Below are 20854 nucleotides of genomic sequence, written 5' to 3' on the forward strand. Positions count from 1 at the left end.
CAAAATTAAGGACACAAGTGATAATAATAGAAAAAAATACTAAAACTGAAAATAATAAAAAACGGTGTCGAAATAAGCTTGCTAGGGGAAGTATATGTGGAGATAAATAATTTAAGATTGTTTATATTTTATAACATTTATTTATATAGAAAATATTGTTTCCAAAGAGCGTTGTTAACTTGGTTCTTAATTTACTTACTTACTGCGCTAACTGTGTGAAAACTGACCTATAATTCTCTTGTTCGACACCAATGAAATGTACAGAGCTCAGCGGGAAGCTAGGTCGCTTAAAAGGGTTCAAAGTAAATTTTCACACAAGTTATCTTAATTTTTAACTAGAAATTATACTACTAAAATACCTAGGTACCAGTTCTCAAAAATATTTGCTTGCTCTAAATTACTGACTCTATGAATTTAATCTAACTAAATTTCAGCTGACGCAGTTGCCCTGACCATTAGAAGGATAAATTGGACCGACCTCTAAGATGGTGAACCTTCGGGAAAGCTGTGGAAGGTGGCACGGGACCTCCCGGGGAATGTTGGCTGCACTGCGGAGACTTTCAACCCGGAACGCGTGCCACGTGGACACCGAGACAAATGCGGCAGAGGCAGGCCGTCTTCCAGCAAACAGGACTCAGAACTTGCGCCGGTCACAAGGATTTCCAGAGTTAATAATATATATATCTATAAATCCCGGCTCCTGAAAGCGACATAAAAATACATTAGTCTAATGCTCTCAAGACCAGCATGACAAAATAGAAGACAATCTAATAAATTAGCTCACCGCTGAAGGTCAAAGAAATTTCCTAGCGGAGCGCTCCCAATCCCACAGCAGAAGACAGATCATCCCTGTGAATAACCAAGCACATGGTTAGGAACAAACCCACAACGTTTCACGCCATTATGGAGTTGATCAGAACAATTCAGATACTTACTCAATCCGAGGATTATTGCAGGCCTTCTGCTTCCACCGTTTTGACCACCATGCGGTATGGTCTTGTGGAGAAAGTGCGTGTGCACCCAAAAGGGTCAAAAAGGAAATGGACCACCCATGATCATTAACCTATTTGCATATGGAGCAATCAAGGACATAGGGTGACAAACCCAGGAAGACATAATATATCGAATTAATATATTATATTTATTTGAGACTCCATCAGAGTCATGAAAGATTTACTATGATGTACATAGCAAGATTGTCACTCCAGACAGGCCTCTTATTTAGAGTATTAATATTACAGTATTTTGTTATGTATTTAAGATAAATTTCTGCATTATTTCTATATAATTATATTAATTTCATTTATAAAAATGTACTGGAGTAACAATTAAAAAATCTCATACAACGCGTTATTTTTAGCTATCTGGCAACCCGTGCACAGATTATGCAGAAAAATGCATACATGCGTGGATGCAAGTATTTTTGCACTAAGACAGGATTTGAAACAAAATAAAATTAAAGAAATTTCGATTTTAGATTTATAAAAAAATATTAATTACGACCAAGAAAATATACTACGTTACAATACCTCCCTCCGCGATTTAAAGGTTCAACGTAGGTGAACCGCCCGCTGTCCCCAGCGGCTTTCATCACATTGAACTGTGAGGAACCAAGGCAACAAACAACCCTAAGGCAAGAAAACTAAACTATAATACTAAAAGAAATAGTATCCCAGAAGGACAATGAAAAAGGGAAAAACAAAACGAGGCTTCGAGATTTTATTTCAAAAAAATGTCTACACAAACCCATCAAAGCTTCCTAACTTTTAAACAATTCTACCATTTTCAACAACTTGCCTGAAAGGCCATATCCACAAAACTCAAAACTAAAAAATCTCGAACCCACGTAACCAATAACGGCAGGTAAAAAAAACTATGAGGCCAACCGCGCAACACATAGAAAAAACCTCCGTAATACCTAACAACCAGTGAACGAACCGTTGGCGTTCTCAGCACAACGCGATGTAGCACCTTGTGCTAAGAAAGCCAATATTCAACGCCAGGACCGCTGATCAGCATTCCTTAAAATATACTCTGCTTGTCCGGGCAAAATGAAAATGTCTAGTCCATAAACTATGGGCCGACTCCGAAATCCAAAGAACCTAAGTTCCAAACAAAACAAAATCGTCAAAATCTAAGTTTTAATCCCTCTTAGTTAAACTCCTAAATATTCCAAAAGCGTGTCCCCGACTAACTTGTCGGAGGAAACGAAACATCCAAAATCATGTTGCACAACACCCACAAAACATGGTATACCGTAAACAAAAACTAGGCGTGGCAACATGCGAAATAGTACCTAAACTAAAACGTTAGGTATTTAGCCTAACGACGCGTTACCTAAAGGATACGCTAACAAAATACAAAAAAAAACGTACTATTTCTGTGTTTGTCCGGTATGGTAGTACCTGACAAAATTTTTGCAACAAATGTTGCTATTTGGTCATATTAAAGACGGCTCTGACCTTGAGGTTGAGAGGCACAGTAGCTGGTGAGTGGTTTGTCGTCCTTGGCGGCACGACGACAGGTACTAGACGAGGGATCGTGCGTCCAAGGATAACTCTTCCAAACTCTTAACCAAACTATAAGTACCTACAGCCCAATTCGATTTAAGACTGAGCACAGTATCGATCGCGCCTAACATACTTCACGCATTCTTAAGAGCGCTATGACAAAAAAAGGCGATATATTGTAAAATGCACAATATTTATCGACAAAATTGTACACTTTACTCATACTAAAAGACAGTGAAAGTACTTGTTTCAGTTAGAACATCTTATTAACTGTCGGTTAAATAAAAAACATATGAAAAAAAAAGCTTTTTCAATTAGTAATGATTGTTTTTCTGATGCTCGTTTAGGAAAAACCGCGTGAAGCACAGAATTCGGAGCTCTTATTATGTACAATTTGATAAGATCACTCTCATAAATGAGGTAAATTTAAGTTCCAAATATCTTGTACTTAAGGCCCATTAAACAATATTTATCATTTAATCCTTTGAAATTGAGAAATTGAAAGTAAAACGAACTCAATTTTGTCTTGAAAATACATCGAAACAAGTGATCATTTCTCCGAAAATCTACATGTTATCGAAGTTATTTTAGTATATAAATAATCTGCACAATGTGCTTAAACTGCTGTTATCCATTTGTCGTTATAATATTTTATCATGATTTTTTGCCAATTTTTTGAAAACTAGCCTTCCTGTCGCTATTTTACCGGCGACGGACGCCTGCGATTTCAGTGCCGCGCCGGAGCTCGAGGAGGTAAGACGTATGTCGCTTTGGTCTCCGAGTTTTCATCGCAAACGTCGAGAATATTTATTGTTGTGTGGGTCGGACGCCTTGTTTCTACACGGGCTATCCTCGCATTGTGTGTGTGTAAACAGCGACCAACGAATTTGATCCTAGATCCGTAAATATTTGCTTTTGTAATACTTTGTTATGTTTAAATGTTAAAGTATTACAACGTTGTGATGATAAAAATGTGAAAATTACAATACGGTCAAGATGATAAGACACATCAAGATGGTACTCGGGATCTGATGATGGAGCCAGAAGGTGGTCACCAGTACCAGTGAACCATGTAAGTAAACGACTTCGTGTTTAGGCTCGTTGGGTTCGTCTCAACAAGACCTTTGACAAGAGGTGGTACTCAGGGTCTGATGATGGAGCCAGATGGTGGTCACCAGTACCAATGAACCATATAACTAAACCCAGAGATGGGGAAATCGTAATCGATTCCGGATTACACGATTACTTGATTTTACTTTGTAATCTGACACTACTGGGTGTCAGATTACTTGTAATGTAATCAAGTGAAACGGTAAATTACCATTACATGTAAAGGAATCACTAATCATCTATACAATCATTACTATTACCAATAATTTGGAATCATAGTCGATTCAAAATAACTGAAATTATTGACTTTATTACTTTCAGATTACGAATATGTAGTACCTCAGATTGCTGACTGTCACTTTGACACAAAAGTCGTCATGGGTGTCGTAAAATAGGTTTTAGGAGGTGCTGATTCCAAAATTAATGACTAATGTTCAATCTGACATTGCTGACTGTCACTCTGACACAAAAGTCGTCATGGGTGTCGTAAAATAGGTTTTAGGGGGTGCTGATTCCAAAATGAATGATCAATTTGGAATCTGACATTGCTCACTGTCACTTTGACACAAAAGTCGTCATGGGTGTCGTAAAATAGGTTTTAGGGGGTGCTGATTCCAAAATTAATGACCAATGTGGAATCTGACATTGCTGACTGTCACTTTGACACAAAAGTCGTCATGGGTGTCGTAAAATAGGTTTTAGGAGGTGCTGATTCCAAAATTAATGACTAATGTTCAATCTGACATTGCTGACTGTCACTCTGACACAAAAGTCGTCATGGGTGTCGTAAAATAGGTTTTAGGGGGTGCTGATTCCAAAATTAATGACCAATTTGGAATCTGACATTGCTGACTGTCACTTTGACACAAAAGTCGTCATGGGTGTCGTAAAATAGGTTTTAGGGGGTGCTGATTCCAAAATTAATGACCAATGTGGAATCTGACATTGCTGACTGTCACTTTGACACAAAAGTCGTCATGGGTATCGTAAAATAGGTTTTAGGGGGTGCTGATTCCAAAATTAATGACCAATGTTCAATCTGACATTGCTGACTGTCACTCTGACACAAAAGTCGTCATGGGTGTCGTAAAATAGGTTTTAGGGGGTGCTGATTCCAAAATTAATGACCAATGTGGAATCTGACATTGCTGACTGTCACTTTGACACAAAAGTCGTCATGGGTGTCGTAAAATAGGTTTTAGGGGGTGCTGATTCCAAAATTAATGACCAATGTTCAATCTGACATTGCTGACTGTCACTCTGACACAAAAGTCGTCATGGGTGTCGTAAAATAGGTTTTAGGGGGTGCTGATTCCAAAATTAATGACCAATGTGGAATCTGACATTGCTGACTGTCACTTTGACACAAAAGTCGTCATGGGTGTCGTAAAATAGGTTTTAGGAGGTGCTGATTCCAAAATTAATGACTAATGTTCAATCTGACATTGCTGACTGTCACTCTGACACAAAAGTCGTCATGGGTGTCGTAAAATAGGTTTTAGGGGGTGCTGATTCCAAAATGAATGATCAATTTGGAATCTGACATTGCTCACTGTCACTTTGACACAAAAGTCGTCATGGGTGTCGTAAAATAGGTTTTAGGAGGTGCTGATTCCAAAATTAATGACTAATGTTCAATCTGACATTGCTGACTGTCACTCTGACACAAAAGTCGTCATGGGTGTCGTAAAATAGGTTTTAGGGGGTGCTGATTCCAAAATTAATGACCAATTTGGAATCTGACATTGCTGACTGTCACTTTGACACAAAAGTCGTCATGGGTGTCGTAAAATAGGTTTTAGGGGTGCTGATTCCAAAATTAATGACCAATGTGGAATCTGACATTGCTGACTGTCACTTTGACACAAAAGTCGTCATGGGTATCGTAAAATAGGTTTTAGGGGTGCTGATTCCAAAATTAATGACCAATGTTCAATCTGACATTGCTGACTGTCACTCTGACACAAAAGTCGTCATGGGTGTCGTAAAATAGGTTTTAGGGGGTGCTGATTCCAAAATTAATGACCAATGTGGAATCTGACATTGCTGACTGTCACTTTGACACAAAAGTCGTCATGGGTGTCGTAAAATAGGTTTTAGGGGGTGCTGATTCCAAAATTAATGACCAATGTTCAATCTGACATTGCTGACTGTCACTCTGACACAAAAGTCGTCATGGGTGTCGTAAAATAGGTTTTAGGGGTGCTGATTCCAAAATTAATGACCAATGTGGAATCTGACATTGCTGACTGTCACTTTGACACAAAAGTCGTCATGGGTGTCGTAAAATAGGTTTTAGGAGGTGCTGATTCCAAAATTAATGACTAATGTTCAATCTGACATTGCTGACTGTCACTCTGACACAAAAGTCGTCATGGGTGTCGTAAAATAGGTTTTAGGGGGTGCTGATTCCAAAATTAATGACCAATTTGGAATCTGACATTGCTGACTGTCACTTTGACACAAAAGTCGTCATGGGTGTCGTAAAATAGGTTTTAGGGGGTGCTGATTCCAAAATTAATGACCAATGTGGAATCTGACATTGCTGACTGTCACTTTGACACAAAAGTCGTCATGGGTGTCGTAAAATAGGTTTTAGGGGGTGCTGATTCCAAAATTAATGACCAATGTTCAATCTGACATTGCTGACTGTCACTCTGACACAAAAGTCGCCATGGGTGTCGTAAAATAGGTTTTAGGGGGTGCTGATTCCAAAATTAATGACCAATGTTCAATGATTCAATCTGACATTGCTGACTGTCACTCTGACACAAAAGTCGTCATGGGTGTCGTAAAATAGGTTTTAGGGGGTGCTGATTCCAAAATTAATGACCAATGTTCAATCTGACATTGCTGACTGTCACTTTGACACAAAAGTCGTCATGGGTGTCGTAAAATAGGTTTTAGGGGGTGCTGATTCCAAAATTAGTGACCAATTTGGAATCTGACATTGCTGACTGTCACTTTGACACAAAAGTCGTCATGGGTGTCGTCAAATAGGTATCCGGAGGTGTTTGAAAACTAATGACCAATTTGGAATCTGACACTGTTGACTGTCACTTTGACACAAAAGTGATCATGGGTGTCTTCAAATAGGTTTTCATGGGTACTGATCTCAATATTAATAATCAATTTGGAATCTGACATTGCTGACTGTCACTTTGACATAAAAGTCGTTACGGGTGTCGTCAAATAGGTTTCCTTTCCAGGGGTACTGTGCAATGTCAGGTTCCAAATCGGTCATTACCTTTTAAATCATTTCATTAATTTTGGAATCAGTGCCCCCTAAAAACTATTTGACTACACCCATGATTCCTTTTGTGTCAAAATTACAATTAGCACTGTGAGATTCCAAAATAGTCGTTAATTTTGGAATCAGCACCCCCGGAAACCTTTTTGAAGACACCCATGACGACTTTTGTGTCAAAGTGACAGTCAGCAATGTCAAGATTCCAAATCGGTCATTAATTTTCAAATCAGCACCTCCGGAAACCTATTTGACGACACCCATGACGACTTTTGTGTCAAAGTGACAGTCAGCAATGTTAGATTCCACATTAGTCATTATTTTTGGAAATAGCACCCCCTAAAACCTATTTTATGACACCCATGATGACTTTTGTGTCAAAGTGGCAGTCAGCAATGTTAGATTCCACATTGGTCATTAATTTTGGAATCAGCACCCCTAAAACCAATTTTACGACACCCATGACGACTTTTGTGTCAAAGTGACAGTCAGCAATGTCAGATTCCACATTGTTCATTAATTTTGGAATCAGCACCCCCGCAAACCTATTTGACGACACCCATGACGACTTTTGTGTCAAAGTGACAGTCAGCAATGTCAGATTCCACATTGGTCATTAATTTTGGAATCAGCACCCCCTAAAACCTATTTTACGATACCCATGACGACTTTTGTGTCAAAGTGACAGTCAGCAATGTCAGATTCCACATTGTTCATTAATTTTGGAATCAGCACCCCGCAAACCTATTTGACGACACCCATGACGACTTTTGTGTCAAAGTGACAGTCAGCAATGTCAGATTCCACATTGGCCATTAATTTTGGAATCAGCACCCCCTAAAACCTATTTTACGACACCCATGACGACTTTTGTGTCAAAGTGACAGTCAGCAATGTCAGATTCCAAATCGGTCATTAATTTTTAAATCAGCACACCCGAAAACCTATACTCGTGGTATATGCACTTGAAATGTGAAAGTGAAAATGCTAGAATGACATGTAAACCACGAAGTTGTATAGTCATATTGTTCATTGGTATTGGTGACCACCATCTGGCTCCATCATCAGACCCTGAGCACCACCTTGAAGTAATTAGAATTGTATTTGTCTTATTTTATCATCATATTAATATAATTATACTTTACTCTAATACTTATCATATAACAAAAGCAAATATTTGGGATGGGATCTACTTTTATAATTATAACTTTAATTTTTTAAATAAATTTTAACATAATTGATATTATTTCGCGCTATATTCTCGTATTTTCGTACAAAATAATGTTTATTAGAAACCAAAAGTTTATATCGAGATAGTAGATTGTGGTTGTTATCAAAATTCCATAGAAAGGATCAAGATTGTTTTGTCCATTATTGTAGTGCGAGCGAGTGATAAGACGTGCTAGAAAGGGTCGGCATATTGGTCTCGCGCGGCGGGTAAAATACCTAATTTCGCCCGACGCCGAAATGTTATAACGCTCATAATACCTAACATACATCACACAATGCAAACTTAGTAACGAAGCAGCTTTCCTGTTCGCCACGTTCCGAACAAAATTCGTGAATTAAATATTTACCGAATATTTAACACTACTAACGATTTCAACCGCATATGTTATGTTACGAGAGCTAGGTGACAGCAGTTGTCAACCCTGGCGGCAAAGCGACAAGCCCTATAGGCTCGAGGCTTTGCGTCCAGAGATGACTTCCACCTCAAAACCTGACTCCCGTTAAAATCTACTTAAAGTCTTTAATATGCCACGACCCGATTGGTTGACCGTCCAACCTTTCGAGCTCATAAACTAATGGGGACAAAACCTTCTTAACTCTGCACGGTTCATACTTAGGTGCGAGCTTCGACATAAAAAACTTAGAAGCGTCACTTTGCGTGTACGTACGCTTCTGAACAATATCCCCAACCGAAAATCTCGCCTCTCGGCGTCTCATATTATAATACTTGGCATTTGTTTCATGTGCTTGCAACATACGTACCCTAACCTGTTCAAAAATATCTTTCAAACAACCAAATTCGCCCGCATACTCTTCTCTAGGGATACCTACACCATATTGTTTATCGGTATCTTTATAAAAGGAGCCGTTAATGACCGGTTCCCTAGCGTGCACTAAAAAGAAAGGAGAATACCCGGTGGTTTCGCTGACTGCACTGTTTATGGCAAACCTAATCTGGTGCAGTTTTTCGTCCCATGTACGGTGATTTTCCTTTACGTAAGACGCTACGGCGGTCATTACAATTTTGTTATAACGTTCCACTAAATTCACGTGCGGAGAATAGCGCGGACTGTAAAAAATGTTAGGTACGTTGTAGCGTTTCAATAACTGCTTAAACTCTGATCCCGTGAATTGCGCTCCGTTGTCCGAAATCACGGTTTCAGGTACGCCATGTTCCAAAATGACATGGTTTTCAAAATGCTTCGCCACCAAAGCGCTAGTAGCGCGGCGAAGTGGAAACAGCAGTGTATGTTTCGAAAAGCAACATGTAACAACCAACAAAAATGTATAACCTGCCCGAGAGCGCGGAAGCGGACCGACGAGGTCGATACTAACTACCAACCATGGTCGATGACATACCTTTGGTTGTCCCATGAGGCCTGCAGTCGGTTTCTGCGAGTGCTTGTACGCTGCACAGACATCGCAAGCCTTTACGAACTCGACTACATCCTTGTACATACCGGGCCAAAAGTATGTCAACGCCAACCGGCGATGAGTTTTAAAAACACCTAAATGAGCTGCAGTTGCTTCGCAATGGTTTTGCTGCAAAACTCTCTTTCGATCACTCTTCTTTACCACTTCTTTCCAATCAAACTCTCGCAACAAATTATACTTGGCCTTCGAAAGTCTAAAAAGTTTCCCGTCCTTTAAACAAAAATTCGGAAAATTCGCGGGAAATGACCTACAGCCATTTACAATCTTGTCATACCATTCGTCTGGCTCAGCGTCATCATTCGTAACATTTATAGCGTCAACTTTCATAAGTCTCGAAAGTGCGTCAGGCACAACGTTAAGCGATCCCTTTCTGTGCTCAATCTCAAAATCGAACTGAGACAGTCTGCAACCCCAACGAGCTAACCTCCCTGACGGGTTTTCAAGGTTCATGAACCATTTGAGTGACGCGTGATCAGTGATCACTTTAAATTTACGCGAGCCTAAATATGCCTGAAATTTCTCCACTGAAAATAAAACCGCGAGAGCCTCCCTTTCTGTGGCGCTGTAATTGCGCTCACATTTATTTAAGGCGCGGCTAACGTATGCAACAGGATGCTCAACACCGTCGATGGTCTGAGAAAGCATTCCGCCAATCCCGTAGGACGACGCATCACAATGTACTGTAAATTGTTTATATTTTATAACATTTATTTATATAGAAAATATTGTTTCCAAAGAGCGTTGTTAACTTGGTTCTTAATTTACTTACTTACTGCGCTAACTGTGTGAAAACTGACCTATAATTCTCTTGTTCGACACCAATGAAATGTACAGAGCTCAGCGGGAAGCTAGGTCGCTTAAAAGGGTTCAAAGTAAATTTTCACACAAGTTATCTTAATTTTTAACTAGAAATTATACTACTAAAATACCTAGGTACCAGTTCTCAAAAATATTTGCTTGCTCTAAATTACTGACTCTATGAATTTAATCTAACTAAATTTCAGCTGACGCAGTTGCCCTGACCATTAGAAGGATAAATTGGACCGACCTCTAAGATGGTGAACCTTCGGGAAAGCTGTGGAAGGTGGCACGGGACCTCCCGGGGAATGTTGGCTGCACTGCGGAGACTTTCAACCCGGAACGCGTGCCACGTGGACACCGAGACAAATGCGGCAGAGGCAGGCCGTCTTCCAGCAAACAGGACTCAGAACTTGCGCCGGTCACAAGGATTTCCAGAGTTAATAATATATATATCTATAAATCCCGGCTCCTGAAAGCGACATAAAAATACATTAGTCTAATGCTCTCAAGACCAGCATGACAAAATAGAAGACAATCTAATAAATTAGCTCACCGCTGAAGGTCAAAGAAATTTCCTAGCGGAGCGCTCCAATCCCACAGCAGAAGACAGATCATCCCTGTGAATAACCAAGCACATGGTTAGGAACAAACCCACAACGTTTCACGCCATTATGGAGTTGATCAGAACAATTCAGATACTTACTCAATCCGAGGATTATTGCAGGCCTTCTGCTTCCACCGTTTTGACCACCATGCGGTATGGTCTTGTGGAGAAAGTGCGTGTGCACCCAAAAGGGTCATAAAAGGAAATGGACCACCCATGATCATTAACCTATTTGCATATGGAGCAATCAAGGACATAGGGTGACAAACCCAGGAAGACATAATATATCGAATTAATATATTATATTTATTTGAGACTCCATCAGAGTCATGAAAGATTTACTATGATGTACATAGCAAGATTGTCACTCCAGACAGGCCTCTTATTTAGAGTATTAATATTACAGTATTTTGTTATGTATTTAAGATAAATTTCTGCATTATTTCTATATAATTATATTAATTTCATTTATAAAAATGTACTGGAGTAACAATTAAAAAATCTCATACAACGCGTTATTTTTAGCTATCTGGCAACCCGTGCACAGATTATGCAGAAAAATGCATACATGCGTGGATGCAAGTATTTTTGCACTAAGACAGGATTTGAAACAAAATAAAATTAAAGAAATTTCGATTTTAGATTTATAAAAAAATATTAATTACGACCAAGAAAATATACTACGTTACACTACACACAACACTCACGACATCAGCCGGTGTGTCCCTCGGTGTTTTTTCACGCTTACATTTGCTAATCACTGGATTCCACGAAGAAGAAATCAATATAAAAAAAACTCTATCACAAATCCTGGTATTTTTGGGCTCATTGTTCATTGGAGTGGTCCACCCCCTCATGGGCTACCCCCTCATTTTGTTGTGTATGAAATATGCCAAGTTTTGTGATTTTATCTCAACTACAGCTACAACTACTTTTGTTTAAGTAAGTTTTTTTAGTGACAAGGTAGAAATAGTACATTGCGTATTAAGGGCAGAAAGTGAAGGATTACGAACGAGAGGCTGTTTGATGCCCGACGCCGAAGATGGAGGACTAATAACTCGAGATTGTAATCCTTCAGCCGCCCGTGATATACACAATGTTTTTCATGACACTCGTGAAGTAATAACCTAATTTTAAACTAAATGTATTGAAATACCTACGCTGACATTTCGATCATTCGTCCGCCATCTTGTAATTTTTGACAGGTCGTGGAAGGCCGCACCCTAGGGCGGTAAAATAGCTCATTACGTAGTATGCAGGCATGTATGTAATAACAACGTTTACGAGCGAGTGTGATGAAAAATATATTTATTTCTATCTTCAGATAATTCATTCAATATTTCACTCGTCAAAAAGTATTTTTTAAAAATTATAAGAATAGTATAAAATAGTATAAAATAAATTGCTTCTCAGAATAAAAATAATATCTATTTGCTCTAATTCTTTCCACTAAGAGAATAGAAATAGATATCACTATCTCGCGCTTTACTCTAAATCTAAATTTTCATTTGATCCTTAGGTTTCCTGTAGGTATATTTATCTGCGATTATTTCGATTCATAATACTTTTGCTTGCAATGATTGTAGAAATATTACGACATCGGATATCGTCATATTTCAGTCAATTTAAAACAAATTAAAAAATAAATAAACCTAAACCTTCCTAATGGGTGAAAAACACATGAAAATCCGATCGAATATTCTGCCCATTGCCCATGCGGATTGAACTGAGATAAATCAAAACGGTGGTGGATTTTTATTGTACTTCTGATAACTCTCATTACTCATATAGGTCTACAAAAAAGTCCGCGATGGCATATGTTGTATATTTTACGGATAACTTACTATCACCATTTTTATAATTTAGGTAATCCCCTTGCGTAACCCGGGGGCGGTCCGCTAGTATACAATAAAGTTTGTGAGAAAAAACATTTAAATAAATAAAGATAAACCTAAACGATAACTTTTTCGGTAAAATAAAATAATTTAAATTATTCAAAGGCAGAATAAAAATAAAATTAAAGAGCGTTTATTAAAATTAAAAAGATTTTATTCTCAAATCTAGGCAACCAACTTTTTAGAAGACAACCTATTTTACATATTGATTGTTGAATATAAAATATTAAATAGAAATATTTTTCATTAAAAGAAATATTACAAATTCCTTGTTCAGTGTCGTCTGCTACTCCTACTAGGTACTTATTATTCCCACCCGTTTGTTACTATGTTCTGACCTTAGGTTCTGACTGGATTTCGCAATGTTGTAAAATCTGTTTCAAATCAAAGTAAGATTTAAAACTGCGTAAATTACAAAAAAAAAACATTCAACTTTTAAGCTAGGAACATACTACGCGGACGTCCGTCGTAAATCGACCGCGGACGGGAATCTGGACAATGAAATGACACATAACGTGCAAACTATCGGTCGACGGACGTGGACGTGGCCTTGAGCGCGTGGACGTCCGATCCAAATCTGGCTCGCTGGATGTTTTGTTCCGTGCACACTGATCGGTCGCGGTCGATTTACGACGGACGTCCGCGTAGTATGTTCCTAGCTTTAGGGCCTCCACAGACGGGAGACAAAACTGTTTTGTCTCCGTCGTATTTGTATGAAAAGTTGCGTCGCCTCGTGTGCGCACCTTCATACTAGCCCATAGACCGAGCGACGGAGACAAAACAGTTTTGTCTCCCGTCTGTGGGGGCCCTTATTTGAAACCTTCAACATGCCTTCAACCACATAATACGTTCGAAAGAGAGGTAAATAGTTAAGTTGTAGTTTAACCCTAAAAAACTCAATACAACCATTCGGCGAACTATTAAATACAAGTACCATATAATTAAAAATCATGATACATATAGTTTAAAAAACATTATTATGTAAAAAATCAACACAATACACATTTTATTTAATTAACTAATTTAATACATAGTGGTAAACAAACATCCCAAAAATCAATATCTCTCTCTGTTTTAGTAGATTTTGTTGCCTTAGATGGCAACACTGCCGTTTGACAGCTAGCCAGCTGTGTGGAATGTATTGGAAAAATATCTCTGAAAGTGTAGCGTAGCCGTCCTTGATGTGTCATCCATTATTACAATAATTTCAACGAAACGTGTAGGTTTCAGTAATCTACATTTCGTGGTGTTTAGTTGTATCATCCGACTTGTTTGTTCTTGTGCAGTGACGATTGGACACTGAGTAGAAGCTGTAGGTGGGCTCAGTGGCATAGTTGAAATGTTTATGTAACGTTGCATTGTTAGGCTTGCTGAGTGTGTATTATCTTTGTTCCAGATTATTGTGTGAGCGTATCACTGAGCGTTAGTCAGCGTGGTTCGGAACGCGTCGTAAGGTGTGGTAGTACGCGTGGATGGTGCTAGGAACGGTCGCGCGTCCAGTACCTGCTGCGTACATATCAGTGGATGCGGAAGCAGCGGAGTAGCGCTCGCTCGGGTATGGTGCCGGGCAGGTAGCGCGCGCGGGCGGCCTGCGCAGGCCCAGAACAGCAGCCGCGAGTTTCCCCAGCGTCGTCTATGGCCGAGCAACACATCTCACCGTCGTCGTCACACTCTGCACTCTCGAGAGAGTCCACAAGGTAAACAACTTGCCTATTCTATTCTCGTCTAACAGACCACCTAACACCAATTTAGCTCAATTACGCGTTTAAGTCGGAGATATCCTAAATAAATAACTTATTAACAGTCCGGAAACAAATATTTACTTTAGAGGCTACACTACACCATAGATAATGTAGAGGCCAATGAATTTGTTGGTGATTCTTGCTGCCAGCACTGCAGGCCATTAGCTCTACTTCTTGATTTTATTGCGCCAGTTCTTGATTTGGAAGGGCATATCAGAGCGAACCTGACCTACTATACAGTATGCAACCATTTTGTGTGAACATTAAAAGCTTAAAATATGCTTTGATTTAGCCCCACTTACAACAATACCCAATGTTTGTTATTTTCAAACAGTTGTCTGACTAACAGTGGGGACATGAAAAAACATGTCAGTTCTCTTAAAATTGTACAGATGCGTCGGTGTTGCTGTTACATTCCATACCATTTTCTGCCTGAGATACAGGATCTGCCTAGTTCAGGCATGGATATGGTGAAGCCTATTTTGTGTTAATATAGTTTATGGCCTGTTTATAACTGCTATTTTTGGTACATGAATAAAGGTTTTTTTTTTTTTTTTACATTTAAGCATTGTAAATCCAAGCAATCCTAAGCAATCTGGGAATGGGAAGGCAGATGGAGTTTACATTATTAATCCCACATTTATTTACATTAGCCTGTTTAGACATGGATGGACTCACATACATCAATGTGATTAAAGTCAGACCACTTAGACCCTCATTAATACTGGCATTTATACATATTTATAGATGTCTCCTTATAAATTCTATAAATATGATAGTTTTATTGGTTTATATCAAAGAATCAGAATAATATTATATGTGTTTAATGTCCTTATCCTCTAAATTATTAATAAAGCATAACAAATCACTATATTACTGCTGATAAGGTCAATTTTCTTTACAATAATGAAATCATTCAATTCTATATCTGAGATTCATTAATAATTAACCCCTAATTACTTTTCATTATAAAGAAATTATGCCTAGCTATTAGTAATTCCATTAGGTTTGTATAGTTAATTATCAGGTCTCATTTCATAATTACATGTCAAAAACGAATAAATAGATATGAAATCCAACTTTGTAATTGTAGAACAATGGTAGGAAGCAGGAAATTAATGCGAGAAATGAATGGTTTCTCCTAGTCAACAGTCAACTTTTACAGTAAGGTTTTGTGTTAACCACCTTATGTACAGCCTTTAACTAGCCTCAATAACCAAAACATGATTAGATTTATAACAAGAGAGTTATTTTAGAGAGAGAATATTTTAAAGCAAGAGTGAATACATTATTTATGAATTGGTGAGCTCCATCTTAGACTCTCTCTTCACTTTCCTTCAGGTGTGACTAGGGTTTATCACAAATCAAAATCAGTCTTTAATAAAAAAAATAGATCATATGCTAAGCTTACAATAATTCAAAATACAAAATTGTAAAAAATGTTTGACATTTAACTTAACAACTTACTCAAGTTTAGTTAAAATACTCTGTGGACATATTGGCTAGGTCTCTAGTCCCAAACATCTCCTCCAAGAAGTTGTAATGAAAATCATTATGATAGAAACCATTAAAACTTTACTGTATAAATTTAAATTGACTGCTGACTGAGACAACCATTCAATTCTAACATCTTTTAATTACAACCACCTTTGTACAACCTTATCCTCCACTTTGTTATAATAAGCCAAACAGAGGTAACTGTAATCAAATTAATGTTATGTTATGTCTAGAGTGACTTACTGAAGTGACTTACACATTTTCGTGGTAGAATGTCCCTTAATTTTTTTTTGTATAGTATTTATACCTGGATACAATTTGAATCAAAAGAGACAATACATTTCAGAACAGTTTTCATTCTAATATCATCTTACTGCTCTTTACAAAAACTTCACAGACACCAAAAACCAAATATTACTTACATAACAAGTAGTAAGTTTAATGTTTTTTTGATCAAAATGATGGCTTTTGCAAGCCCCACAGCATATGTAGTTAACTGTCATAAATCCTTCCTTCCTTGGGCTTCATACAATGTCTATAGTATTCGGGATACACTTAAATTGCACTAAAATAGAGGAGTATGTATGACGGTAGTCATAAATGATACAAATGTTACATGTTCAGGTCTTCTCAAAGCAGGGTGGTGGGCGGTCGGTCGTTGCGTCTAGAGCGTCGGGCCCACAGACGCAGCGTGACGTCGCCCCTGCCTCGCCCTCCCAGCCGACATTCGTCGGGCCGCGCCATCCAAGTTGACTCCACGGTCCGCGGCGAGTTACGCCGGAGCTCCCGGCTAGTCAGCGCTCTTCCGAGGTCTGACTACTCCCTCACTGAGCGTTGGTCTTACGGAACTGACATATACGAGACACGATACAACACATCCGACTTCAGAGCCGGAGAGGACACCGGCAAGCCATCCACCAGCGGCCATAACAAACGAGTCAGACCGTCTTCACATGAGAGAAAGAAGCAGAAGACCAACTCAGGATTAAGTAATAGTGCTTCTGAAGAGTGCATCGCGCATTGTACTCGCTCGCGGACTGGCTTGAAGCCGACCGACAGTGTATGTGCTCAGGCGCCCAACATTTTGAAACCAGTAGCCACTCACATCCCATTGGATCATAGTTCTACTGGGTCTTCCACTGAAGCCAATGCCCAGGCTCCTGTAAATAATCCAGATAGTGGCTTGTTGCCATTAGACGAGAGGGACTTTGCTTATTCCCCATTTAGCTCTTCCACTGTTACTGATATTCTAGATTCGGATTATTCAGTGTATAGTCCAAAAGCAAGCCGTAGTAAAGGAAAGAAAAGGAAGAGGTCTTCATCGAGTAAGAAGGGCAGTGGTCTGCTGATCTCTAAAAGGACTAAGACTGGCAATCAATCTACAGAGGCTGCCGAACAATCCAAATACACTGATAAAGAGGGGTACTTGTTAAGGAAGTCAGCCGGCCGATATTCCTTGAGACATACTTACCCTCGTCCAGCTGAGCAACTAGGTAATTATACAATAATTATCTGCCCTTTTAAATATCGTTATTATGAATTTATTTGATATCCTACAACTTACAAAACAAAGTCCCGCTCCTGTCCGTGTGACTGTGTGAGTATGTGTGTGTGTTCGCGATGATCTCTCAAAAGTACTGAACGGATTTTCATGCGGTTTTCATCTGTGAATAGTGATTCTTGATGAATCTCTATTAGGAAGGATATATCTCTAGGAGGAAGTTCTACTATATTAATAAAACAGTGTATGGTGAAATTGTAGCTCTCTCATAGGTATACAAAAAACTATATGTCTAAATTATAAAGATATCTTACTATAAACGTTTTTGTTTTACTCCCCGTGCGAAACCGGGGCGGGTCGCTAGTATTACATCTAATAAGGGTAGTTAAACATTAACAATATGTATATTATTGTAGCGTCACCACCGCGGGCAACCAGCACAGTAACATTGTGTAAAGTAACTGAGCGAAAGAGCGCTACAGATACATCTGAGCGGCCTCAGACACCGCCACTCCCGACTGATTTTCAAGGTAATTTGTTATATTCTACAATATTAGTACAACATTGCAAAATAATAACCTTTTTACTGTGTTCTTTGTGCTGAATTATATTATTCGCTATCAAGATTGACTGAAACCCCTTTTATTTTGATCCACAGAAGCAAGCACATCAAAAACACGCAGTTCTGATAGCAAGCTCCTTATTGTTCCTCGCGATCTCCCGTATCTGCGTCAGACTAACGCCCGAAGGGTAAGTTTTGTCTTTTATAAGTGCTCTGATACTGTCAGATTGATACAAGATTTATTTAAGTAGAGCATTACCCCATTATTCATAAAAAAAGTTACTGACAGTTAAAGAGTGTTTTGTCTCTTTCTCACAAATACATAAGTCCACATGAGTCACATGACAGAAAAGGACAAAACACTTTTTTAACTAATCAGTTCAGTAATTTTTGGCAAGGGGCTTAAAATAACTTAAATACCTTTTTAGATCAGTTAGAGCGTTAAATATGTGTAAATAAATTTCTTTTAAAAGTGAACGCGCTAGCCGCATATTGCATATAAAAGGACAAAATAGACATAGGAAGCTAACCTATGAATTCAGCCAGAAGTAATGTCTGAGTGATAGCAGTAGCAAAAGAAGAAAATCAGAAATCGGTCATAATTCTTATAATGCACGTACACAAATACACAGCCATTGTATTATTTTAAGGACTACGGTAAAAAAATACAGGAAACTTCACGTGATAAAACCTATTTTAAAGCACAAGGGGAAGTCATTTCAATATCGTAAAGAGCTGAAAAAAATTGATCGCATACTTATTTGTTTATTCTATGTTGCTATTATATTTGAAGGTAAAGGTTTCAATAATAATTGCAAATAAGTAATAAATCATTCAAGTTTTGGCCGTTTTGGGTACTTTCATCGATAATCTAATGAAATTCAGTGTGCAGTGTTGATTTTCACGGCAACGTCAACCTAGATTGGTCATTAACAATATTTACCTACTGTGATTTACTTTAGCTATCTGATGATACCGATTTTATTTTAAACGGTGGGGGTAGAATAAATAAATTGAGAACTGTTTTGGTTAGTTGTTAAAGTACCCTCATTAGTTCCTCAATTCTAATGACAAAGTGTGAGATTTAAGAGTAATGGTTAATAGTTTTAAAATAATTTTATAGTGGAGTAATAACGTTTATCGTGGAAATATAACATGTCCATTGCATGCACGCAAAGTAAAATCTAATTAAGTGTCATCAGAACAATAGGATTAACTGAAGAATTGTGTGAAAGACGTTAAAACATAATTTCAAGAATGATATACCTAGTTCTCTTTTACGTTATTTCGTTTTGTATAATAGCTGTGATCGCGCTGGCTTGTTTTACGTGGTTTTCACGTCATAAGTGCCGAGATAGAACGCCGAGTGTGGATGACAAGGTCTCTTATAATACATTACAAGTGTGTTTGTGTGTTATGTTTGTTATTGACATGTTGGAATGTTCGGCAGAGCATCGCAGCTGCAACGGGCGCTACCCTGGGTGCGTGTTTGACGAAGAGGACTAACACTTCTCAGCATCACAGGCAGGACACATCTTCCAAGAGACAGGTACATTTCGATGTGTTTAATTACATTTTCTTCGCGATGCGATCACTTGATAACATTAGATTTCTTAATAATAAGCTTATCAATTAATAGTTTTTGGTGTAATGAGGTGTCCCATTTCAGGGAAGTGGGGGGTTAGAAAGAGACAAAAAGTAGCCTATACCACTTCTCACCCCTTCCACTGTGTCCACTTAAAAAATCACGTCAATTCGTCGTTCCGTTAAAGACGGACAAACAAACAGACACACACACTTTCCCATTTATAATATTAGTAAGTGTATAAGCAACCAAAATCGTGTACGATTCTATTCTGTAATATTTAATAGACAATTTAAAAACTTTTCAGGATATATGAACATGCATACATTTGAACATGCATGTCTGTTAAGGAAGTGTAAGGCATCATGATCAATTGATGATGTATGAGGAAGTATTAGTCACCTGTTTGTCATTAGGTGCCGGGAAGCGAGGGCGCGGGCGCGGGCGGCAGCGCGGAGGGCGGCAGGCGGGCGCGGGCTCGCGACATGCCACAGCCGCAGCCGGCGTCCACGCGACGAGACAAGCGAGGTAGGACCACGCTGTTGCTACTGCTTTATCCCAACATTGCAACAGGTTGAAAGTTTCAACTGACTCCATGATCAATACGAGGTCGGATTGAAAAGTTTTGAGCCTAAGGTTGATATTTAAATAAAAGAGAAAAAATTACACTGGCACGTAATAGCCACTTCTTTTTTAATTATAAACTGCTGTCTTTTGTTTTTCTTCTGTCAAAAATGCAAAAGTTGTGATTGATTTTGCAAAGAGTGTTCGCGGTCTCCATAGAAATTGATAAAATTGAGCATCGTTCCATCATAAAATATTTACAAAAAAAAAAAAATTTATAAAGATATGTATGAAACTTAAGGGGAATCTGCCCTATCATACGCCACCATTAAACGATGGGTAGCGGATTTCAAACGTGGCAGAGAAACAGTGCAAGATGAACCTAGGAGCGGTAGGCCGCTGACGGCTACCACAGACGAAAATGTCCATAAAATACTAGACCTGATTTTAAATGATATATGATTGATGATCGCAGAGATAGAGGAAGCAATAGGCATTTCTTATAAATGAACACAAAATATAATTACCAACGATCTTGGCTTTTCTAAGGTCTCTATCAGATGGGTACCTAG

General features: G+C 38.5%; 1 protein-coding gene across 7 annotated transcripts in view; it reads left to right on the top strand.

Annotated features, from left to right (window-relative positions):
- LOC125241886 (E3 ubiquitin-protein ligase TRIP12) overlaps positions 1 to 20854 on the top strand; it is a 113416-nt gene that overhangs the window by 42284 nt on the left and 50278 nt on the right. For 2 of the 7 annotated variants that reach the window (XM_048150571.1, XM_048150578.1), the window contains exons 2-7: positions 14228 to 14528; positions 16695 to 17563; positions 17988 to 18101; positions 18230 to 18321; positions 19584 to 19682; positions 20135 to 20246. In XM_048150571.1, coding sequence (XP_048006528.1) covers positions 14467 to 14528; positions 16695 to 17563; positions 17988 to 18101; positions 18230 to 18321; positions 19584 to 19682; positions 20135 to 20246 — 1348 coding nt within the window. In that variant the 5' untranslated portion in view covers positions 14228 to 14466. Of the gene's footprint in view, positions 1 to 13977; positions 14148 to 14227; positions 14529 to 16694; positions 17564 to 17987; positions 18102 to 18229; positions 18322 to 19583; positions 19683 to 20134; positions 20247 to 20854 lie in introns of those variants that run through there. The other 5 variants (XM_048150575.1, XM_048150574.1, XM_048150572.1 and 2 more) reach the window with 5 other exon arrangements.

Source organism: Leguminivora glycinivorella, chromosome Z (assembly GCF_023078275.1).
Source record: "Leguminivora glycinivorella isolate SPB_JAAS2020 chromosome Z, LegGlyc_1.1, whole genome shotgun sequence".
Classification (NCBI taxonomy): Eukaryota; Metazoa; Arthropoda; class Insecta; order Lepidoptera; family Tortricidae; genus Leguminivora; species Leguminivora glycinivorella.